This window comes from Panthera onca, chromosome F1 (genome assembly GCF_046562875.1).
Source record: "Panthera onca isolate mPanOnc1 chromosome F1, mPanOnc1 haplotype 2, whole genome shotgun sequence".
Taxonomy (NCBI): Eukaryota; Metazoa; Chordata; class Mammalia; order Carnivora; family Felidae; genus Panthera; species Panthera onca.
In genome coordinates, this window is record NC_138355.1 from 46,066,975 (window position 1) to 46,088,566 (window position 21,592).

The window sequence follows — 21,592 nt, forward strand, 5'->3', positions numbered from 1 at the left end:
CAAGAGCTTCCACAAAACAGATGGCAGCAACCCCATCTCTTGGCCTTCTCTTTATTCACAGTACACACAACCTGGCCAAGCAGGAACATTCTTTAGGTGTTCTCTCACTGATGTCTTAGCACATTCCTAACAAGCACTCCTCCACGTATCTTCACACTTCAGTCTGTCAATATTTTACCAATCTTAAATGTCCACTCAAAACTCCAACTCCTCCAGAGGTTTCTTTGTTCCTGGCTACCTTTCTTCCCCTGCCCCAAAGATATTCACTCGCTCTTCTAAGTGTTCTTAGACTTAATGACTCTTAAAGGCCTGCCTGCATTCTGTAATATATTATGGCTATTTACATAATCACCTTAATCTCCCTGCTTAACAAAAAGCTCCTTAAAGGTAAAAACTATTTCTGAAAAATCTTGGGGGCCCTTTAAACATCCAGTACAGCTTCTGAATTTTTTTTTTAAGAGAAACTTTACAGAAAGTCATTTAGGACTTCTGGAAAACTTCAGACATCCCTCGGCTATCATGCTAAACCCCAAATGAAATCCTAGAAGAAAGGACCCACGGTTTTTAAACAACTTGGGTAAGGGGTAAAAATCACCCAAAGAGAGGGTGACAAAAGACAAATGCCTCTGTAGCTCTCAGTGTTTTACACACTGTCCCTGGTAGTTAAGGAGCTTAAATGGGAAGCCAAGATAACTGGATTCCAGTGCCAACTATGCCATTTACTCAGTGCCCTCCAATCACTACTGTCTAAGACTTTTTTCACCTGCCGAATAAGAGACTTCAACTAGATCTTCAAGTTCCTCTCCTTGGGCATCCCGTGTTTCTACAAAACAATCTAACTTGTCCAAGCACCCAAACCCCTGACAAGTCTTCAAAGCTTCACCTAAGCCTCACATCCTTAGATTCCTTATTTTCCAATAACTCTGGTCCTGCCTGCTCTGGGCTACTTCAGCACCTTCGATCCCTGTGATCAAATCGAAGTCACAAACTGTCCCTGCCGCTCCACAACTGATCTGAAAGTAGCCTCGGGAAAGGCAATGCATTCTGCTCAGGCAGAAGCTGGGCTGCCTCCTCCCGCTGCTGCTCCATAATAGGAGCGCCCAATGATCCACAGCAGAACTATGTCCCTAAGGTTGCAGCCTGAGTCCCTCCCGACCAGGTTCCCTCCTTTCCAAAACCAAAGGGTTTTCTAAAACGCAACCACAGCCCTCCTCACCCAGCAACTCGAGGTTCATCCCTGAGGACTCTGGCCGCCTGGTCTCAGCTCCAGGAACGACGCCTTTTCCCCCCACCGCCTGCTTTCTGAGATGTGCGTGTAAGTGGGGGCCGCCGCAAATAGCTTAGCGCAGGCTCCGGAGACTTTCTGGTTTAGAAGACCCCGCGGCTTCCGCTTTCTTCCCCCGCCTTCCTTGTTCGTTTCAAATGAGCTGTCCATACATACGCCTAATCAAAAAGAAGAACTAACTCGGAATCACTTGAGTATGATAGTGACTAAGGAGCGAAAAAGCTATCGTCACTTAGTACTTTAAGAAGTGCAGTAATTTGTGGCCGTTTTCGCCCGAATCATGTAGGCGAACGAGAAATTTCAGGCATATAGCTAGACTACTAGTCCTTCCTGTGTTGTGTGTTCAGCCGCGTTGTCCCGGCCGGCTGCTTCCGATGCCCTCAAGAAAGGTTCCGGGCAAAGTCCGACGGATGTAGGAAAGCGGGAAAGGTCGGCTGTGGTGCACGGATGTGGAGCGGAGCTATAGTCCCCGAGGCGCGTGGTCGTTTGTGTATGTTTCAGTCTCGGGAAAATTACTTCCTATTTGCAAAGATACGCCATTGGTCCCACAGAAATGTACGATAGCTTTTGTTAGGCCTCTGTCTCAGGCTTTACCGTGTACCCAGCGTTGACCAGGACACTGAAAATGAATTGGAATGAGAGGTGGGCTGAGTTCTCACGAGCTCTATCCGGCAGGACTGTGGTGAGATACACAAAGCAATTAGAGAAGGCCAGTTGATGGTTGCTAACGAAGAACAAATTCTTTTATCAACAGATTTCAACTGTGGGTTCTGTGGGTTATCAGAAGGAAAAGAGTGGTGTAGGCTTACTGTAAAAACAGGACTCGAGCTAGATCACCCTCTAGATTTAATGCCGATAATCCTAGCTCCACCCCTTACTAACCCCGCCCCTTGGGCAACGTTTTATTCTCTGTGCTTCAGTTTTCTTCTATGTAAAATTGGGGGTGATGATAATGCTAGTACCTACAGGGTTATCGTGAAGATTAAATGAGCTAACACAGATGAAGCGCTTCAAACGGCAAGCGCCCAGTAAATTTTAGCTATTATTATTTACAAATCCCTTTCCGCTGAATTACCTCCCTTCCTTGAGGCCCTTAAGGGAGGTCTCAGCCCCATTGGACCAAATACAGTGATTGAGGCTCAGAGATGTTAGGCAGTTTGCGTTCCTTCTCGTATCGAAAACGTTGCCAAAATGCCATGTAAAATATTATACTGCCAACAACGGTAAGTAAGTGTGCAGACACTCTTACAATCATTCGTTACCAGTTCTCTCAAATTCTGCCAATTGGATAAGCGGGGAGATGTCATTGTGACATTTATTTCGTGATGAACTTTTCACATGCATAAATGTGTGTTAGTTTCTTCTGTAGGGTGGCCTGTTCATTCACTTTGCTTGTTCTTTGAATGGCGTATTTGTCTTGGAGGATAATTTAAGGGAAGAATAATATGATCGGATTGATGTTTGAGAAGGAAAACGAGGATATTGTGGAGTAGGATTGATTCGCGAAGTGGAAAGCAGGTAGGAGGTCACTGCAGTGATCCTGTGGAGAGACGAGGAAGACCCGACTCAAAGCCAGGAAAGAGGGAAAGAGGAAGGCAATGCGTTCAAGAGAGGGGTAGGAGACAGAACTGACAATGGAAAGGTCTTTTGTATTTGGAAAGCGAAGAAGGTCAGGAGTCTGACATGACTTCTGTGTTTCTAGTTGGGGGGGGGGGCAGGGGGTGCTCCGTTTGACAGAGCAGACAATGCAGGAAAAGGAACAGCTTTGGCCAAGATAGATGGGGAGTCCAGACTGGGGCATGTTAGGCCTGTGAGAAATTCAAGTGACCATACTGAGTTGGAGTTCACAGAAGAGGTTTAGGCCAAAGATCGACCGCACTTCATCAATTCTAATATGCGTATATTAAATGTGGCTCCCCACATTTAAAAATCTCTTACATTTAATTATACCTCATAATTATTTAGCAGTGGGGTTTTTTCTTTCTCGGTGCTACATAAGATAACTGTGTTTTACAAGTCACGGTTGCTCTGATTTGATGAAAAACAGCATAATTGGTGGACTCTGTTTTACAAGTGTTAGTTGAAGTGTATTAATAGACCAACTACAAAGGAAGGTACCCAGATTTGTATGTTGAAGGGGAGAAAAGGAAATTTAACAATTTTCCTTCTTGGCTTGAAGCAACTTTTAGCTGTCATTCAGACTTCATATGAGAAAAAAAAAAAAAATTCTTGACTAGGGTGAACTTCCATCTCATTAAATACTTTTACAGATTCTCCCTAAATTAAGCCAGCTGGTATTTACGTCTCCTACAGGTAAGTATCAGGAATTTTCTGAGCGGAGCACCTCCCAGTCAGCAAGGATCAAATCACGGAATATGGTGAAGGCCAGGAGATTTTTGTAACATTCCAAGGATTTAACCCAGTGGTTCTCAACCTTAGCTGCACATTGGAATTTCTGGGGCACCTCAGAATAATACAGGTGCCTCAGTCCCACACCCAGAGATTCTGCGTTAATTGCAAAATCTGCCTAGAGCATTCTTAGGCATTGATATATTTAGAAGATTCTTAGAGATTCTCATGTTCAGACAGGATTGAGAACCATTACTGTAGTATAAGACTGGGGGTGCCCCCCAAATTATTGGCCTAGTCAGGGAGTGAGGACTTTCTCAGAAAATGTACTCGACCACAATCCATGCTTATTGTGAGAGATTACAGACTTCAAAGATAGGCAGAGCTAAGAAAGAAAACATGAAATAGTAACATCAACACAGCTCTCAGTTCCCCGGAGACAAGAAGGATTAGAAGGAAATTTAATTAATTAAAACAAAAAAGGCATATACACAAGGTGATTTATTGCAGTATTATTTGTAATTGCAAAAATTTGGAAACAATCTAAGTATTTGTACATTTGTGGTACATTACACAATAGCATACTCAGCAGCTATTAAAAAAATGAGGAAGGGGTGGCTTAGTGGGTTAGGAGTCTGACTTTTTTTTTTTAACAGAGAGAGAACGAGAGCAGGTAGAGGGGAAGAGGGAGAGAGAGAGAGAGAGAGAGGGAGAGAATCTTAAGCAGACTCCACACCTGCGCAGAGCCTGACACAGGGCTAGATCCCATGACCTTGGGATCATGGCCTGAATCAAAACCAAGAGTTGGACACTCCACGCACTGAGCCACCCAGGCGCCCCACCCATTTGACTCTTGATTTGGGCTCAGGTCACGATCTCACAATCGTGTGATCGAGCCCTGTGATGAGCTCCATGCTGAGTGTGGAGCCTGCTTGGGATCCTCCCTCCTTCCCTCTCTCTCTGCCCCTCCCCTGCCCTTGCTCTGTCTCTCAAAATAAATGAAAAAACTTTTTTAAAAATTAGTACATGAGGAAGAACTCTACGAATTGATATAAAGCAGTTGCCAAGACATATTGCTAAGTGAAAAATGCAAAGCACAAATGCTGCCCCGAGAAAGAAAGGAATATAAAAAAACAGAGCACATTTGTTCGTTTGTGCAAAAGAAATGCAGTACAGGAAAGATAAATCGGAAACCAAGGCAAGTGGCTACCTATAGAGGATAGGTGGGAGAAAGATGGACAAAGGGAGTAAATGAAATGGGGTAGCAGGAATGAGGAGGTAGTGATACTCAGAGTATATATTCATATAGCTGTGCCTCTTAGAGCAGTGGTAGTGTCTCACATACCCCCAAAATAATGACATAACTAAAACCAACTGGGATGCGGAGAGAGCCCAAATGGAATAAGAAATACTAAAAAATGAACCCATTATAAGTCAAAAACATAGCTACACTGAGAAGGATGGGAAAAAAAAAAAAAAAAAAGAAGAATGGGAAGAAAGCAACTAGTGGAGCCCTAGGTTGGGTACCACAAGGCTAGAGACGAAAAAGAACTGCAGAAAATATCTTCATTAGCTAAACACTGTAATTATTGCACACAAGCTCCATTGATGAGTGCTAAAACGAGTAGGGAGAAGTTTGAAGAGAAACACAATTTGAATAGTCTCAGAATATTTCCTGCAGGATACGTATTAACTACAAAGGGAAGGATAGTAGTTTTACAGTGGGAAACCTGGCAGAAACCACCTTAATCATGTCAACATCACCAGTAATAAGACAAAGCAACATCATGAACCTGATAGGATGCATTGAGGACACATTATTACCCGCAGTGTTCTGCCTCATCAAGAGAAAACATCAGGAAAACTCAAATTGCAGGACATTTGACAGAATAACTGATCAATACTCTTCAAAAAAGTCAGCGTCAGGAAAGACAGTCAAAAGAGCTTTCAAAGACTGCATGAGACTAAGAAATAACTAAATGCCATGTGGGATCTGGTCGGGAGCCTAGCAGAAGAGAAAGACAGTAGCAAAAAACCTAGTCAAATTCAAGAAAGGTCTTTAGTTAGGAGTATTGTAGCAACATTAATCTTTTTGGTTCTGATTATTGTACTATAGTTATGTAAGATGTTAACATTAGGGGAAGATGGGGGGATATATGAAAACTCTCAAGACTGTTTTTGCAATTTTTCTGTAAGTCTAAAATAATTCAATATAAAAAGTTTTTTTTTTTTTTAAAAAAAGGACATTAACTCCTTCATCAGCTCTTATGAAGATGACTCACCAAGTCAAATGCACACTTTGTACAACCTTCTAGAAGATCATTGCCTAATAATAGAAAGGAAGAGACAAAAGACTTAAAAAGCCAACTTATTCACACTCAAGAAGCAATTCCACATAAAGTTACTGGATCTGAGGAGGGGATAAGAAGTAGGGGGGAAAGGTGGAAAACATAACACTCGTCTAAGTTATGAATTCCAAAAACAAGCATCACTGATTTCAAGTTTTGACAATTCCTTTTGGAGGCTCTTCCTCCAGGTCCAGAACATGGAGCAGTTTCTTGGCAGGAGACCTGCACAGTCACCCAGGGCCCTACACTTGGAAGGGCTCCACCCTTGGTTTAATGTTCTACTGTTGCAATCTTGAAATCCTTAATATTTTTTTTTAAGTTTATTTATTTATTTTGAGAGAGACAAAGACAGCACAAGTGGGGAAGGGGCAGAGAGAGAGAGGGAGACCGAGGATTCCAAGCAGGTTCCACACTGTCAGCATGGAGCCCGATGCGGGGCTCGAACTCACAAAACCGTGAGATCATGACCTGAGCTGAAACCAAGAGTCGGATCATTAACCAACGAGCCACCCAGGCACCTTGAAATCCTTGATAATTTTTTTTTTTTTTTTTATTTTATTTTTTAAATTTTTTTTAACGTTTATTTTTGAGAAAGAGAGAGACAGAGCATGAACGGGGGAGGGTCAGAGAGAGAGAGGGAGACACAGAATCCGAAACAGGTCCAGGCTCTGAGCTGTCAGCACAGAGCCCGATGTGGGACTCGAACTCACAGACCGCGAGATCATGACCTGAGCCGAAGTCGGACGCTTAGCCGACGGAGCCACCCAGGCGCCCCTCCTTGATAATTTTTTAACAAGGGAGCCCTGTATGTTCATTTTGCACAGGGCCCCACAAATGAGGTAGCAAGTTCAGTGCGCCTCCACTTGTCAACCGTAAGTTAGCAGAAAGAGAAGCCTCATTCACATGATGCACCCTATTCACCCCAGGCCACAGTTGATTGCTCTGTGGATAAGCCCCTGACCCAAGCAGGACCCAATTAGACTCCTTTCCCAAGAATTTGGAATGAGGACTAAGTGGCCCCCATAGTGTGGCACATCTCTTGAAGAGAGCAGATATGAATGAGAGGGCTATTGGCATCTAAAAGATGGAAACCATGCTGGTTGGCTTCAGATTGAATAATAAAGCAGAGGTTCAGAAGCAAGTCAAAGATAACACTTTCTGCATCCAATTTGTTCCTGAGAACATGCTGCATTACGTCCTCTCCTTCTGTGAAATATCCCTGGGCCTTTATAGAAGATAAGCTTTTTTGCTTGTGCTGTCCCAAAGCATTTTTTGATTACAGAGGTCCTAACTAATTCCACGCCCCGAGAATGCTCAGACCCCATTTGTGTTGGGAGGGAACACTTTCAAACTGAAAAGATTTAAAAACCATTTCTAAAACCAAAAAAATCATTCAAAGTTGCTTTAAATAAAGAAAAGCCACAGTTGTTCCTTTGAAAAAACAAAGGAAAACACTGCCTAAAGGAAAAGGTAACAATAACAATAAAAAACATTATGTGAAGATAGCAAGTTGTTTCCTCGCAATTCTCTGACTCTCCAAGCCAGTGGAATCATTTTCATCATCTTTACTGGACTGGATGCTAATATACTTGATGAATTTCAAATTCAAGCCCTTTAAAAAACATTAGATAAAGCCCCTAGTGCCATTTTCACTGTAGTTTTTCCCCCCATTTACCCATTTTTCCTTCTATACCCTCTAATTTTACCTTTTTTGTAAGGGAAACTTAAGACGACTTGTTATACAAGTCAGACTTCAAGCTCTGGGCACTTCAAGGAAAGAAAGCAACTGTACTATTTGGCAATAAATCTGTACAGTGGGATGGAAGAAGAGTTTATTCCCCAATATCTCCACCCTCAGTGGATAAACAGAATCTATTCTGTAAATTCTATAAACAGAATCCAAAGTCTAGCTCATCCCAGGCCAGAATCCAAATACTGAGGGTGTTCATCTCATCTGCTAGGGGGTGTGGAGACTTCTGTTGTGGTGCTCCCAGAAACTGAGATGTTCTCTTTTAGAAGCTTATTCATCCAGAGAACTTGAAAGGGCTCATGTCCAGAATACATAAAGATATACGAATCCATTTTTTTAAGCTCCACGCCCAATGCAAGGCTTGAACTCATGACCTCAAGATCAAGAGTCACATGCTCTACTGACCCAGTCAGCCAAGCGCCCTACAAATCCATTTTTTTTTTTTTTTTTTTTTTTTTTTTTTTACATAGGAGAGGGTGGGCGTCTGTTTGGCTTAATCAATTAAGCTACTGACTTTGGCTCAGGTCATGATCTCATGGTTGATGATTCCGAGCCCCACATCAGGCTGTCTGCTGTCAGCACAGATCCTGCTTCAGATCCTCTGTCCCCCTCTCTCTGCCTCTCCCCTGCTTGCTCTCTCTCTCTCAAAAATAAATAAACATTAAAAAAATAAGAAGAAAAGGAGAGGGGATCCTAGGTGACTCAGTTGATTAAGCATCTGACTCGATTTCGGCTCAGGTCATGATCTCACAGTTTGTGGGATCGAGCCACACGTCAGGCTCTGTGACGACACAAAACAACAACAACAAAAAAGGAGACACCACCCAAAAGAACATATGAAAAGGATCTTCATGAAACTCTTATTCTCAGGGTTGTGAGCTTGAGCCAGTTTTTTTGTTTGTTTGTTTAAGTTGGAGGAAAGTGCCTGGGTGGCTCAGTCGGTTGAGAGGCAGACTCTTGATTTCGGCTCAGGTCATGATCTCACAGTTGTGAAATCAAGTCCCACGTCAGGCTCCCTCTGAGCATGGGGACTGCTTGGGATTATCTGTTTCCCTCTCTCTCTGCCCGTCCACTGCTCACACTCTCTTTCTCTCTCAAAATAAGTAAACATTAAAAAAAAAAAAAAAAAAGGTGCCCAATCTCCTCAATAATCAGGAAAATGCAAATTAAAGCCACAATGAGATATTTTACAACCACAAAGTTGGCAAAAAAAGAGCACTCCAAAGTCTTGTGAGAGAATTCTCTCAAGAGTGTGAATGGGTACATCCACATTGGAAAACAATTTATCATTATGTAGTGAAAATGAAGTTTTGTATGTATTATGACCAGGAAATTCTACTTTTATATATATATTGAGGAAAAACTGTTGCACAAGTGCATCAAGAGAGATGTACAAGCATGTTCATAGCAGTGTTGTTCATAATAACAAAACATGGGAAACAACCCAAATAACTTGGACTCTGGAATGGATACATTACGATAAACTCCCGTGATGAACTATGAATGAAATGTAGCAATGATACACAGCTAATTTGACCTGCTACTTCTCATATCCTGAAACTCCTTCTCCAGCCACATTGGCACTTTCTTGTCACACGAACACGCTAAGCACTTCTTTCATTTTTATTTTTTTAAGTAAACTCTGCGCCCAATGTGGAGCTCAAACTCATGACCCAGAGATCAAGAGTCTCATGGTCTACTGACGGAGACAGCCAGGCTTCCCATTACATAGACTTTTTATGGGAATGGTTGATTAACTTCTCAAACAAATATGTTTATATAATGTAATATGTTGATTAATTCCTGATAGAGGACAATTTTGTTCTCTTTAAATAAATCTCTCTTGGTTATCAATTGTTCTTTTGAAATATGGCTGAATTTTTAGTTAGAGAATTTGCATCTTTAATTGGGATTGGTTTATATAGTTTTCACAGGATCTTTATCAGGTTTCACCATTGATATCACATTAACATCATAAAATGATGTTAATCATTTCAGCAATGTTAGCAATTCTTTTTTTATTCCTAGTTTAAATATTTATTTATTTATTTATTTATTTTTAATGTTAATTTATTTTTGAGAGAGACAGAGCGTGAGAGGGAGAGGGGCAGAGAGAGAGGGAGACACAGAATCTGAAGCAGGCTCCAGGCTCCGAGCGGTCAGCACAGAGCCTGACGAGGGGCTCGAACCCATGAATTGTGAGATCATGACCTGAGCCGAAGTCAGATGTTCAACCAACTGAGCCACCCAGGTGCCCCTAAATATTTTTTAAGGCAAGAGTGAATGCCTTTATTTTTTTAACATTTTTTTTTTCATGTTTATTGATTTTTGAGAGGACGTAAGCAGGGGAGGGACAGAGAGAGAAAAGGAGACGCAGAATCTGAAGCAGGCTGCATGCTGTCAATAAAGCCCGATACAGGGCTCCAACTCACAAGCGGTGAGGTATGACCTGAGCCGAAGTCAGAACTTAACCGACTGAGCCACCCAGGTGCCCCAAATACACTTTATGTTTTAGGGCAGTTTTCGGTTGATGGCAGTACTGAGCAGAAGATACAGAGCTTTACCACCGGCCCCCACACATGCATAGTCCCCCCCATTATCAATGGCCTCCACCAGAGGGGTATGTTTGTTACATTTGATGAACATACAATGACATGTCATTATCACCCAAAGTTCTTAGTTTATATCACGGTTCACTCTTGCTGTTTGTTGTATATTCTGTGGGTTTTGACAAATACATAATGACATATAACCACCATTATAGTGTCATACAGTGTAATTTCACTGCCTTAAAAATCCTCTGGGCTGTGCCTACTTATCCTGCATACCCCCCAACCCCTGGCATCCAGTGATCCTTTTATGGTTTCCGTAGTTTTGTGGGGGTTTTAGTTAGTTAGTTTGTTTTTTGTTTTGTTTTTTGCCTTTTCGAGAATGTCGTATAGTTGGAATCATCCAATATGTCGCCTCTTCAGATTGGCTTCTTTTACTTAGCAAAATGCATTTAAGTTTCCTCCTTGTCTTTTCATGGCGTGACAGCTCATTTCTTTTCAGCACCAAATAATATTCCATTGTCTGGATGCACCAGCAACATTTATTTATCTGTTCACCTACTGAAGGAGATCTTGGTTGCTTCTAAGTTTGGCGATCAGAAACAAAGCTCCCCAAGACATTCATGTGCAGGTTTTTGTGTGGATATACTTTTCACTTCCTTTGGATAAATGCCAAGGAGTATGATCACTGGTTTGTATGGTAAGAATATGTTTAGTTTTCTACGAAACCACCAAACTGTCTTCCAGTTTTCATTCTCACCAACAATGAAAAGTTCCTCATTAGCTTGTGGTATTGTCAGTTTTCTGGATTTTGGCCAATCTAATAGGTGCATAGTGGTATCTCTTGTTTTAATTTGCATTTCCCTGATGACATATTATGTGGAGCATCTTTTCCTGTGCTCATTTGCCATCTATATATCTTCTTTGGTGAGGTGTCTGTTCAGATCTTCTGCCTATTTTTAAATCAGATTGTTTTCTATTGAGTGTTAAGAGTTCTTTATATATTTTGGATAGGTGTCCTTTACCAGATTTGTCTTTTGCAAACATTTCCTCCCAGTCTGTGGCTTGTCTTTTCATTCTCTTGACGGAGTTTTTCACATTTTAATTTTGACAAAGCCTAGTTTATCAATTCTTTTTTAGATCATGCCTGGTATTGGATCTAAAAGACCTTCATGTGCAAAGTCATCTGCATTTTTCCTATTTTAACTTCTAGGAACTTTTTTTTTTTTAGTTTTTGAAATTTTATTTATTTTGAGAGAGAGAGACAGAGGTAGGGAGGGGCAGAGAGAGAAGGAGAGAGAGAATCCCAAGCAGGCGCCACACTGTCAATGTAGAACCTGATGCTCGAACCACAAGACATGACCTGAGCTGAAATCAAGAGTCAGACACTCAATCAACTGAGCCACCCAGGTACCCCACTTCTAGGAACTTTGTAGTTTTGCATTTTACATTTGATTTTGTGGTCCATTTGGGGTTAACTTTTATGAAAGGTATGAGGTCTGTGTGTAGATTCATTTTCATTGAAGTAAGCTCTACGCCCAGTATGGGGCTGAAACTCACAACCCCGAGATCAAGAGTTGCATTCTCTACTGACTGAGCCAGCCAGGCGCCCCTAGGTTCTTTTCTTTGCATGTGGATGTCCAGTTACTGCAATACCACTTGTTGAAAAGACATTCTTTCTCCACTGTATTGCCTTTGCTCCTTTGCCAAAAATCAGCTGACCGTATTTATGTGGGTCTGTTTATTCTTTCACCAATACTACACTGTCTTGATTAGTGTAGCTTTTATAAGATTTTATTTATTTTTGAGAGAGAGAGAGAGAGAGAGAGAGCAAGTGGAGGAGGGGCAGAGAGAGGGGGAGAGAGAGAATCTCAAGCAGGCTCCGCACTGTCAGTGCCGAGCCTGATGTGGGGCTTGAACTCATGAACTGTGATCAGAGCCTTATCGTAAGTCACATGATGTCAATCCTCTGACTTTGTTCTTTTCCTTCAATATTGTGTTAGCTATTCTGGGTCTTTTGCCTCTCCATATAAACGTTACAGTTCATTTGTGGCTAGCCACAAAATGACTTATTAGGATTTTTGTTGGGATTGCATTGAAACTGCAAAGCAAGTTGGGAAGAACTGATCATGACGATTCTGACTCTGCCTATCCATCAGTATGAATATCTCTCCACTTATTTAGTTCTACTTTGATTTCTTTCATCAGAGTTTTGTAGTTTTCCTCACAGAGATCTTATACATACTCCTGTTAGATTTATACCTTAGTATTTAATTTTTGGGGTGCTAATTTAAATTGTATTATGTCTTTTAATTTCAAATTCTACTTGTTTATTGCTGGTATATAGGAAAGCAATTGACTTTTTTTTTTAAGTTTTATTTATTTGTTTTGAGAGGAAGGGAGAGAGAGAGAGAGAGAGCACAAACAGGGGAGGGGCAGAGAGGGGGAGAGAGAGAGAATCCTAAACAGGCTCTGCACTGTCAGCACGGAGCCCAACACGGGGCTCAAACCCACGAACCGTGAGATCGTGACCTGAGCCGAAATCAAGAGTTGGCAGCTCAACAGACTGAGCCACCCAGGCACCCCATCTTTTATTTACTTATTTATTTTTAGAGAAACAGCACGAGTGCGAAGGGGCAGAGAGAGAGGTTGACAGAGAATTCCAAGCAGGCTCCATGCCACCAGTGCAGAGCCCAATGCACAGCTTGAACTCACGAAACAGTGAGATCATGACCCGAGCCGAAACCAAGAATCAGACGCTTAACCAACTGAGCCACCCAGGCACCCCAAATTTTTTTTCTTTAACAGGCTCACCAGGGTGCCGGGGTGGCTCAGTCGGTTGCATCTGACTCTTGGTTTTGGCTCAGGTCATGACTTCATGGTCGTGTTGGGCTCTTTGCTGACCGCACACGGCCTACTTGGGATTCTCTCTCCCTTTCTTTTTGTCCCTCCCTCCTCATGTCTCTCTCTCTCAAAATAAATAAATAAACATTAGACGCAAATAAATGAAACAGGTCTACTGTCACAGGGTTTCTGCTCCTGGAAGCCAGCCCCCCCTTGGGCATAGTCACTGAAACACAGTAGATTGCTAGCCTATGCCACCTTTCCTTCTCCTGGAGATTTTTCTTCTCCCTCTACTTTGGCTTCTTGAAGACCACTTGGAGCAGGAGTGAGAGAAGAGGGGTGAACAAGAGGAAAAGAGTGAATAAGGGAAGGGTGAGGAGGGTAAAGCGTGAGGAGGGCCAGCCACAGGCTTGCTGAATCTTTCTCCCGGTCCAGGTACAAAGAGTGTGGCGCCCTTGCTTGAGTTCCTCGTCACATGTGGCCAGGACGGGGCTGAGAGCCAAGACAGCTAAGCGATGGGCCCGAGGCCTGTGCTGAGCCCAGTGAGGACATTCTTCCTGTCACCTCGTGAGGGAGTGAAGCCCTTGGTGGTCGCCTGGAGATCTACCACGGATCCTATCCACCGATTCTCTGTGCGCCTGTGATACCTTCCAATACCTATTTCCTTTCCCTTGAATTAGCCATTTCATTCACTTTGTCTGTTTAATATTTATTTAATTTTGAGAGAGCACAAGCGGGGGAGGGGCAGAGAGAAGGGGACAGAGGATCCAAAGTGGGCTGTGCACTGACAGGCTGACAGCAGCAAGCCCGACGTGAGGCTCAAACTCACAAGCCACGAAATTATGACCTGAGCTGAAGTCGGACGCTCACTCAACTGACAGAGCCACCCAGGTACTCGCCATTCACTTTCTTAAATTGCAAGAAAAACCGATGTTCACACAGTAACAGAAATGCAATACACTAAAGCTGGAGTTCTCTCCCTAGGAAAACCACTGTTATCAGTTTGATATGTGTATGTATCCTCACAAATTTTTTCTGTGCATATAGAAACAGAGATGGACTAGATCTCTATTTAATTTGGGATTATGGGAGACGGAAGGCATTTTTACCAAAAAACGGGAGTCATACGAAGTTACTTTTTTTTTTTTTAAACTTGTTTTAATGTGTATTTGTTTTTGAGAGAGAGAGAGAGAGACAGAGCACAGGTGGGGGAGGGGCAGAGAGAGAGAGAGAGGGAGACACAGAATCTGAAGCAGGCTCCAGGCTCCGAGCCGTCAGCACAGAGCCCGACACGGGGCTCGAACTCATGGATCACAAGATCATGACCTGGGCCAAAGTCAGACACTTAACCGACTGAGCCACCCAGGCCCCTCAAGGGTGCACATCTTTTTCAAAAATGTATTAGCCCAGGCTCAGGTGGCTCAGTCGGTTAAGTGTCCAACTTCGGCTCAGGTCAGGATCTCACGGTTTGTGAGTTCAAGCCCCGTGTCAGGCTCTGTGTTGACAGCTCAGAGCCTGCTTTGGATCCTCTGTCTCCCTTTCTCTCTACCCCTCCCCTCCCTTCTCTCCCTCTCTCTCAAAAATAAACACGCACACACAAAATAAATTTTTAAATGACAGTAATAACAAATGCATTAGTCAATTTGCTTGTAGATTTTTTTATTTCTTGATTTCTTCATGTATTAGAAATATGAACATTTTACGGGTGCCTGGGTGGCTTGCTCAGTTAAGCATCCAACTATTGATTTCGGCTCAGATCATCTCACAGTTGTGAGATCAAGCTCCACATCAGGCTATGCACTGAGTGTAGAGCCTGCTTAAGATTCTCTCTCGCCCTGTCCCTCTGCCCCTCCCCTGTGCATTCTCAAAAAAAAAAAAATATGAACATAACGATTATCAGTTATATACCGCAATCATTCTCTCCAAATTAGTGATTTATCTTAAATTTTGATTTTGGTGTCTTTGGCTGCATATACATTCTTTATAATTTCTATGTTTTTTCTTTATGGCTGCTAGTTTCCTGATCACACTCAAGAAAGTTCTCCCTGCCCCCAAACTATACATGAACGTATTTACATGCATTTTCCCCCAGGGGCAGCATGGTGTAGTGGTTAGTTGTAGAAGGAGAAATTCTGGAGCTGGACCTCTTAGGTCCAAATCCCAGCTCTGGCATTTATCAGTTGCATAACCCTGGTTAATCTCTCTGTGCCTTAATTTTCTCATTAGTAAAATGGGGTTGTGGTGGTGGGGATTAAGTGAGTTTATATATGTAAAGCATTTAGAATAGTGCCTAGCATATAGAAATACTTGTTCCTTTATAGTTTTCTTTTTTTACATTTAGATCTTTTTTCTTTTGCGTGTTTTTTTTTTTTCTCAAGTGGATAGCCAGTTTTATAAAATAGTCTGGTTTTCCACTGATTTGAAATGCTACCTTTAGGGTATAGTGAGGAATAGCCCATCCCTAGGAGGGCCCTAAAAGGCCTCAACCAGTTCATAGCCAATCATAACTGCACTTGAAAGGAGGTTGTTCAGTTATTACTTTGTGGACTCCTTGGGATCCTGCTGAAGGCAAAAATTGTGAAATTGAATTTAACAATGTTCAGAAACTTGGCGGCCCCTCCCTCCCCTCTGAACTCCACCCAAACACAGGGCCAGGAAGGCCACCCCGGTAGCCCTACTCAAGGGAAAAAGCCTGAGGAGGGATGTGTTGTTGGGAAACCACGCCCACTCTAAAAATGCGCAAAACACGAGCTGTTTTCTGCAGAGTAATCATGGGAAGAGAAAAAGTGAAGCAAACTCAGTCGTGCTGAACTTTATACTAGAACAGAGAGTATGTACATATAAGATGGGAGGCATTTACTGTGAGGGTGGCTGGAGCTAGTGGAAAGTTTCTTCAGCCTAAGAGGCTTATCTGCAAGAAACGTCTACTGTGTAGGGCCTGGCTGAGAACCATCCAGATTGAACTTCAGCTCCAACCCTGGCACCCGGAGTCCATCACAAACATGTCAACTGTATTTTAGGGTGTGCTGCCACCTCCTGGCCAAACTCGTGTTGCTGTCACATCACAGGCAGTTGTAGCAAAAAGTGACGCAGCCGCACAAGTGCAATCCGGTAACCCCAAACCCCACCAAACACACCCGCAAGCTGCTGGCTGACATTCCGTGGTGACTACAGGTGGTGCCACTCTGCTGCTAGGGGTCTATGACGGGGCGTATTGGGCAAGCAGCTCTGAACAGTGGGGTGAGCCTAAATAAAAAATTCAAATAGCCTGGGGCGCCTGGGCGGGGGTGGGGGGGTGTTCAGTCAGTTGAGCATCTGACTCTTGGTTTCGGCTCAGGCCATGATCTCACGGTTCATGGGTTCAAGTCCCACGTTAGGCTATGCACTGGCAGCGTGGAGCCTACTTGGGATTTTCCCTCTCTCTCTCTCGCTCTCGCTCTTTCTCTGCCCCTCCCACAATCTCTCTCTCCCTCTTGCTCTCTCTCAAATAAACTTAAAAAAATTTTTTTAACCTTTTAAAAAGGAAATTCAAATATTCCAAATGCAGATACACCAGCATATAGATTCCATTCTCTCACAGTGAAATAAAGAGGAGCCGGGCCCACGCCTGGGCTCAGCGCGCTGCAAGTTCGTGCTGAAAAGAAGTTGGGGAAAAGGCTGTGAATCCAGGAAGAGGCTCTGAAAAGTGAATTGCTATCACTCGACTTCATCCCAATCTTCTCTGCTGTCCTACCTCCCATCCGCCTGCCCCACCCTCTGGTAGCCGTAAGGCCAGGCACCCAGAAGTCCAGAGCAACGTGCCTGGGGCAGTAAGACGTTCCGTCGCTCTCCAAGGCACACCGAAAGGCCTCTGACTGCCGAGGTCCCAGTGGAAACGGAACGAATAGGGGGCGTCTTCCTAACCTGGGGAGGGAAGGGAAAACAAAGCCCAGGAGATGTCAACTAAAACGTGAATGTGATCTTTATTATACAGCACATGTGGTATCTGTACATCCCAACAAGTATACAGGATACTCTATAAAACCAAACCTGACCGCTCAAAGTTACACTGGACGAAGATTTAACCCAAAGTCACGTCTTGTAAAAACACAACGCGGTCCTGTGTGCCATGTTCCGGATCGAGGCAGCACAAGAAGGGAGAGGAGAAGGACTGGGTTTGGGCCAACGTAACGTCCTCTGGTTATTGCACTTTCATTCTACACACTCAGTACGTTATGCTTTTATTAACACTGTAATAGACATTAGTCCTTTTGAAACAAATAAAAATATTACATAAAGGTAAAAGACAACAAGCCATCCAGACCAATTTTCTTTTCAGCCCTCCGAGTCAGGTGGCCTCCCCCAACGCCAGGTACTCACATGGTCTCTACGCTCCTCTCAACTGGACTGGATGTTGACAAAGCGGATGTAGTTAAACATAAAACCCTTTTAGGAACAGTAGTGCTACTTGCAACCCCCAAAGGAGAGTGCGATACGAGTTTCTGAAGGTTACCCCCCCCCCCCTTATCCACTTTGCCGCAGCACTGGCCCTAACCACTCCCCCCCGAGTTAGAAGGAGCAATCCACTTTTTTTGTTGTTGTTTTAAACAAAAAGTGGGTTACTTGATCCAGCAAATCCAAAAATCAAGCTTTGAAAACTCAAAGAAGCAACTAGTCTTTTGGCAAAGGACTCGTCAAGGGCCATTCATCCCGCTCTGAAGCAGTATGGACTCTGGCTGGAGTCTCCCTGGTTAGCCAGATGGGAGACCAGGCGTGCCTTCTCTCCAGAGCAAGGCCAGAGGGAATCTCTACTCCCCATGGGCTACTGTCATCACCGATCCCTCCTGGCTTCTCAGTGCTAAATACTAAGCCAATAATAATAATAATAATAAAGTGTCATGCAGTGCAGTTATCACTTTGGAGCCCTGCCACCCCAACCTCTTCTCTCATCAGGGAAAGACTTCTGGCCCCTCTTTGGCAGCTCAGGTAAAGATGCATCCAAATGCCGACAGGGACTGGTGGAGAGTTCTACCGTTCCCGTTTCCATCTGTCGTAGTTAATAATAGCCTTTCCTTCAACGTTTCCCTGAACTTTAGTGTTAAAAAATCAGGAGAAGCTGCTGTCTGGGCTCTGTTCCCTTGAAACTGATGGAGTCATAAGTGATTCTCTTTGGTCCGGAAAGAACCAACACTGCCCTCTTTCCCAGAGAAGTGGAAGGCTCGCTCAACCCGCGAGCCGCGTGCCTGTGGAAACCTCACCCAGGCGAGCATTCCTCAAGTCATGCCAGACTGCCCTCGCTGCCAGCTCCCTGGGCACAGTGTCAGCCACTGCGGGGCTCCGGGCTTCATCTATTTTTCTGATTGCTCTGCAAGAAGGTCCCTCACTCGGTTCTGAAGTCACGTAAGGGACCGGACTTCAAGCACATTAAAAATGGCCAGGTGATCATTTTCGGGCTGGGGTAAACCGCCCTGATGAAGTGATTAGAAGGACAGAACACAGTGAGGGTCATTCTTCCATCCCGTCCGTCCTCCTCCCCAGCCACAATCTCACCTCGCCGCTCGGGAGCACATACAACCAAATCTAGGAGGGAAAATCGTTAGGACTTTGGTCTTGTCGAGCCCTCTATAGCCCAAGTGCCCCCCAGACTTCTTTGAATACCTAGTGTCTTCCCAAGTAATATACAGTACAGTACATTTCATGGCATCCCATCACCGTAGTAACAACGGGTGCCAAGGAACAAAGGATCCAAAATTAGCGGACAATGTTATAAAACAAAAGCAAAGTATGCAGTGTGTTATATATATGCACTCCTGCACTCAGCCTGCTGAGTGTTTAAATAACACCTCCAAATATCTATATGTGGACTTTGGCTGGCCTGGAGATTTTCAGGAATATTTTGCACCTTTCCTCAGAATACTTTTTTTTTTTTTTTTTTTTTTAATGAATTGTTAACGCAACTACCGTCTTACTTAGCACTGGTCCCTCCCATCCTCCTTCCTCCTCACTCAGGCAAAAAAATCTGCTAGGAAACTGGTGTCTGAGAGCTGACAAGGGACACTGGGTGGAAGATAAGCGACCCTCCCTCCCTGTGAATGGGGGTGAGAACTAAGACTTTGGAAGAATGTTAGGAAAATGACTTCAGCACGGAAGCACAGATTCCTGATCCCAGCTAGAGTAAAGGAAGACCGGCTGCAAAAGGGAAGCACAGAAGTCCTTTATGAAATCTCATACAGAACAGACACTGAGACTGTTTTTCCGGCAGGTAGACACTACTCACCTCTCCTTTTTAAACTTGAAATCTGGCTTCCTGGAAGCCCCATCATTGTTTCCAGAAGGACAAACGAGTTAACGTGACAAGAACGGAGTGATGATTTGAAGAAGTAAAGCTATAAATAGGTGTTAAGAGACCTACCGAACATTCTACCAACACAAGGCTGGCTGGCGCTCACAGAACCCAAAGATACTGGGTGTCTCACTTTATCGTTTGCAAGTAGAAAAGTTTTTAGCACTATGTGGAGTCTCTGAAGGGCTCCAAGTGCTTAGAGGGTTACTGTGCTCAAACGTATCATAATCCGAGCTCGGGATAGCCAAAGAGTTAAAACTGAACTTTAGATTCCATTTCTACTCCGTTAATGTTTAAGAGATGGTCATTCTCTCGGAAACAACCCTACAAAATTCCAGCAGCGAGTCCGCCCATTTTCTTACACATCTACTCAGGGACCTGCTTCACAGAGCTGGAGGTCAGGCACAAGGGACAGACCACAGTGCTTGGGGACTAGGCAGATGCGACAGAGGCTCCTCACCTCCACTGCCTCTTCCTTCACCCGCCTGGTTTTCTAAATCTAGAGGACCATTTTGGTGGAGAGAGGCTCGAAGTCAAGATCTGAGAGGCACCGATATTTAAATTGTTCCCCTTCAGAATTTCTTACTGTGTACACCTCCTGACAAATGCTCACACTGTGTGTGTCCCAACTGCAAGGGAGGGGAACCGCCCCAGAGGATAACACACAGGGCGAGGAGCACACACAGAGCTACAAAGAGCATTCTTCTTTTTCATCTGGTGCTTGTCTTCTTGCCTTGTATTCAAAACAAGGTAAAAAGAAGGGACGAATTGCGAAAGAGATCTTGGTGAAAAAGCTCACTGACCCAAGTTTAAAAACATCAGTGTGTTAGGTTCAAACACAAAAATGAGAGTTTTTGATTCTTTTAAGTTTTAGAAACAATGTGGTATCTTTCTAGTAGGTTTGCGTGGAAGTTCACGGCCTCCAGATCACTGCCCCTTCTCAGGTCTCACCAGATACTCCACATGGGTCAATGTTACTCAGACACTCATCTCCAGGTACCATGTTAACTGGACCTTCCCCATGTTGAAACCCAAAGGGGGGGAAAAAAGTCAAGAATGAAGGGAAGAAAAAGAGATTGGGTCCTGGGGTTGCCAGTAACTCAAAATCCAATCGCATATGTATATATACACATATGCATACACACACATTTCATTTTTTTCGCCTTTATGCAGCCTCTTGGTGATGTAACCCATGAAAGCCTCCCCCAGAAGTCAGGGATATTCGGTCCCATAAATGTAAACACGCTGGCACCATAAGGAGCAGACAGCTCCGTTTCTAGCTCCCTCACCGGGGCCTCTGGCTGCTGCGACCTGAGATCTCCGGCTGCAGGTAGTGGGAAGTTATTTTTTTGTTCCGGTGTTCTTACAATCCCAGAACCAAGTTCATATTTTCCAGGGGTCCTGACGACTGGATAGAACCAAACTGTTCCTAGCTAGAGCCGAAATTACAAAAATTCTAATTTTTAGTACTGTCACCACCGCAGTGCCCCACTTGTCTTAGCAACATACAGTGAGCAGACGATGGTGACATTTGCCTCCTTTTCAGTTCTGGGGCTGGAACGCTGCATTCTTCAGTGTTTATGTGTCCCTCACGATCTTGTGCGGACGGGATAGTGTGGGGCACCGGTGAGCCGCTGAACGCGCCCCAGTGGCCAGCGAGCTCCTCGCTACCTGGCAGGCGCCTCTGCCTGGGAAGGTCTCAAGTTGCCCAGCGGGCATCAGTTCCCTCGGGAGCTCTCTGAATAAACGTCCAATTCTTCCCACGGCCAACAGGTGAGGGGAAGGAAAGAAACAGAGTAAAAGAGAAAGGTCTTTGCTTTCAAGTAGAGTCATCCAGTCCCCGGTTCGGCTGCTCCGAAGCGGACGCGCACAGCCGGTCCATGATGCCCCGGAGCATGGGCTGCACGATGCCCAGGAGGGGCCTCTGGGAAGGGTCGCCGTCCCAGCAGGCCTCCATCAGCTGCCAGCACTCCTCGTCGAACACGGGCAGACGCTCCGGCCGGGCCCCTGGAGACAGGCGCGTGGAAAGAAGACCAGAGTCAGCGACGGGGCCGGTGCCACCACGAGGCCTGACCGGCTTGCAGACCGATGGCCCACGTGGGGCTCAGGAGTTCTGGCATCGACTGCAGACACCTAGGTTAGAAC

General features: G+C 44.2%; 2 protein-coding genes and 1 long non-coding RNA gene across 6 annotated transcripts in view; 1 reads left to right on the top strand and 2 right to left on the bottom strand.

Moving 5' to 3' along the window:
• The window catches only part of RBBP5 (RB binding protein 5, histone lysine methyltransferase complex subunit), a 36,057-nt gene extending 34,680 nt beyond the window's left edge, over positions 1 to 1,377 (bottom strand). For both annotated transcript variants that reach the window (XM_060644257.3, XM_060644256.3), the window contains exon 1: positions 1,217 to 1,377. In XM_060644257.3, the coding sequence (XP_060500240.1) occupies positions 1,217 to 1,235 (19 nt within the window). In that variant the 5' untranslated portion in view covers positions 1,236 to 1,377. The remainder of the gene's footprint in view (positions 1 to 1,216) is intronic.
• Positions 1,378 to 1,652: 275 nt separating this feature from the next.
• LOC132686449 (uncharacterized) lies at positions 1,653 to 16,939 on the top strand. 2 transcript variants are annotated; one of them, XR_009613671.3, is made up of 4 exons: positions 1,653 to 1,775; positions 2,709 to 2,803; positions 13,561 to 14,016; positions 16,706 to 16,939. It is a non-coding gene; the product is annotated as an uncharacterized LOC132686449 (long non-coding RNA). The 2 variants fall into 2 exon arrangements; XR_013553328.2 differs by lacking the exon at positions 13,561 to 14,016 and having other exon boundaries at positions 1,659 to 1,775.
• A 129-nt stretch (positions 16,940 to 17,068) lies between these two features.
• The window catches only part of DSTYK (dual serine/threonine and tyrosine protein kinase), a 49,033-nt gene continuing 44,509 nt past the window's right edge, over positions 17,069 to 21,592 (bottom strand). The window contains exon 13 of one of the 2 annotated variants that reach the window (XM_060644252.3): positions 17,069 to 21,454. In XM_060644252.3, the coding sequence (XP_060500235.3) occupies positions 21,267 to 21,454 (188 nt within the window). In that variant the 3' untranslated portion in view covers positions 17,069 to 21,266. The remainder of the gene's footprint in view (positions 21,455 to 21,592) is intronic. The other variant, XM_060644254.3, reaches the window with a different exon arrangement.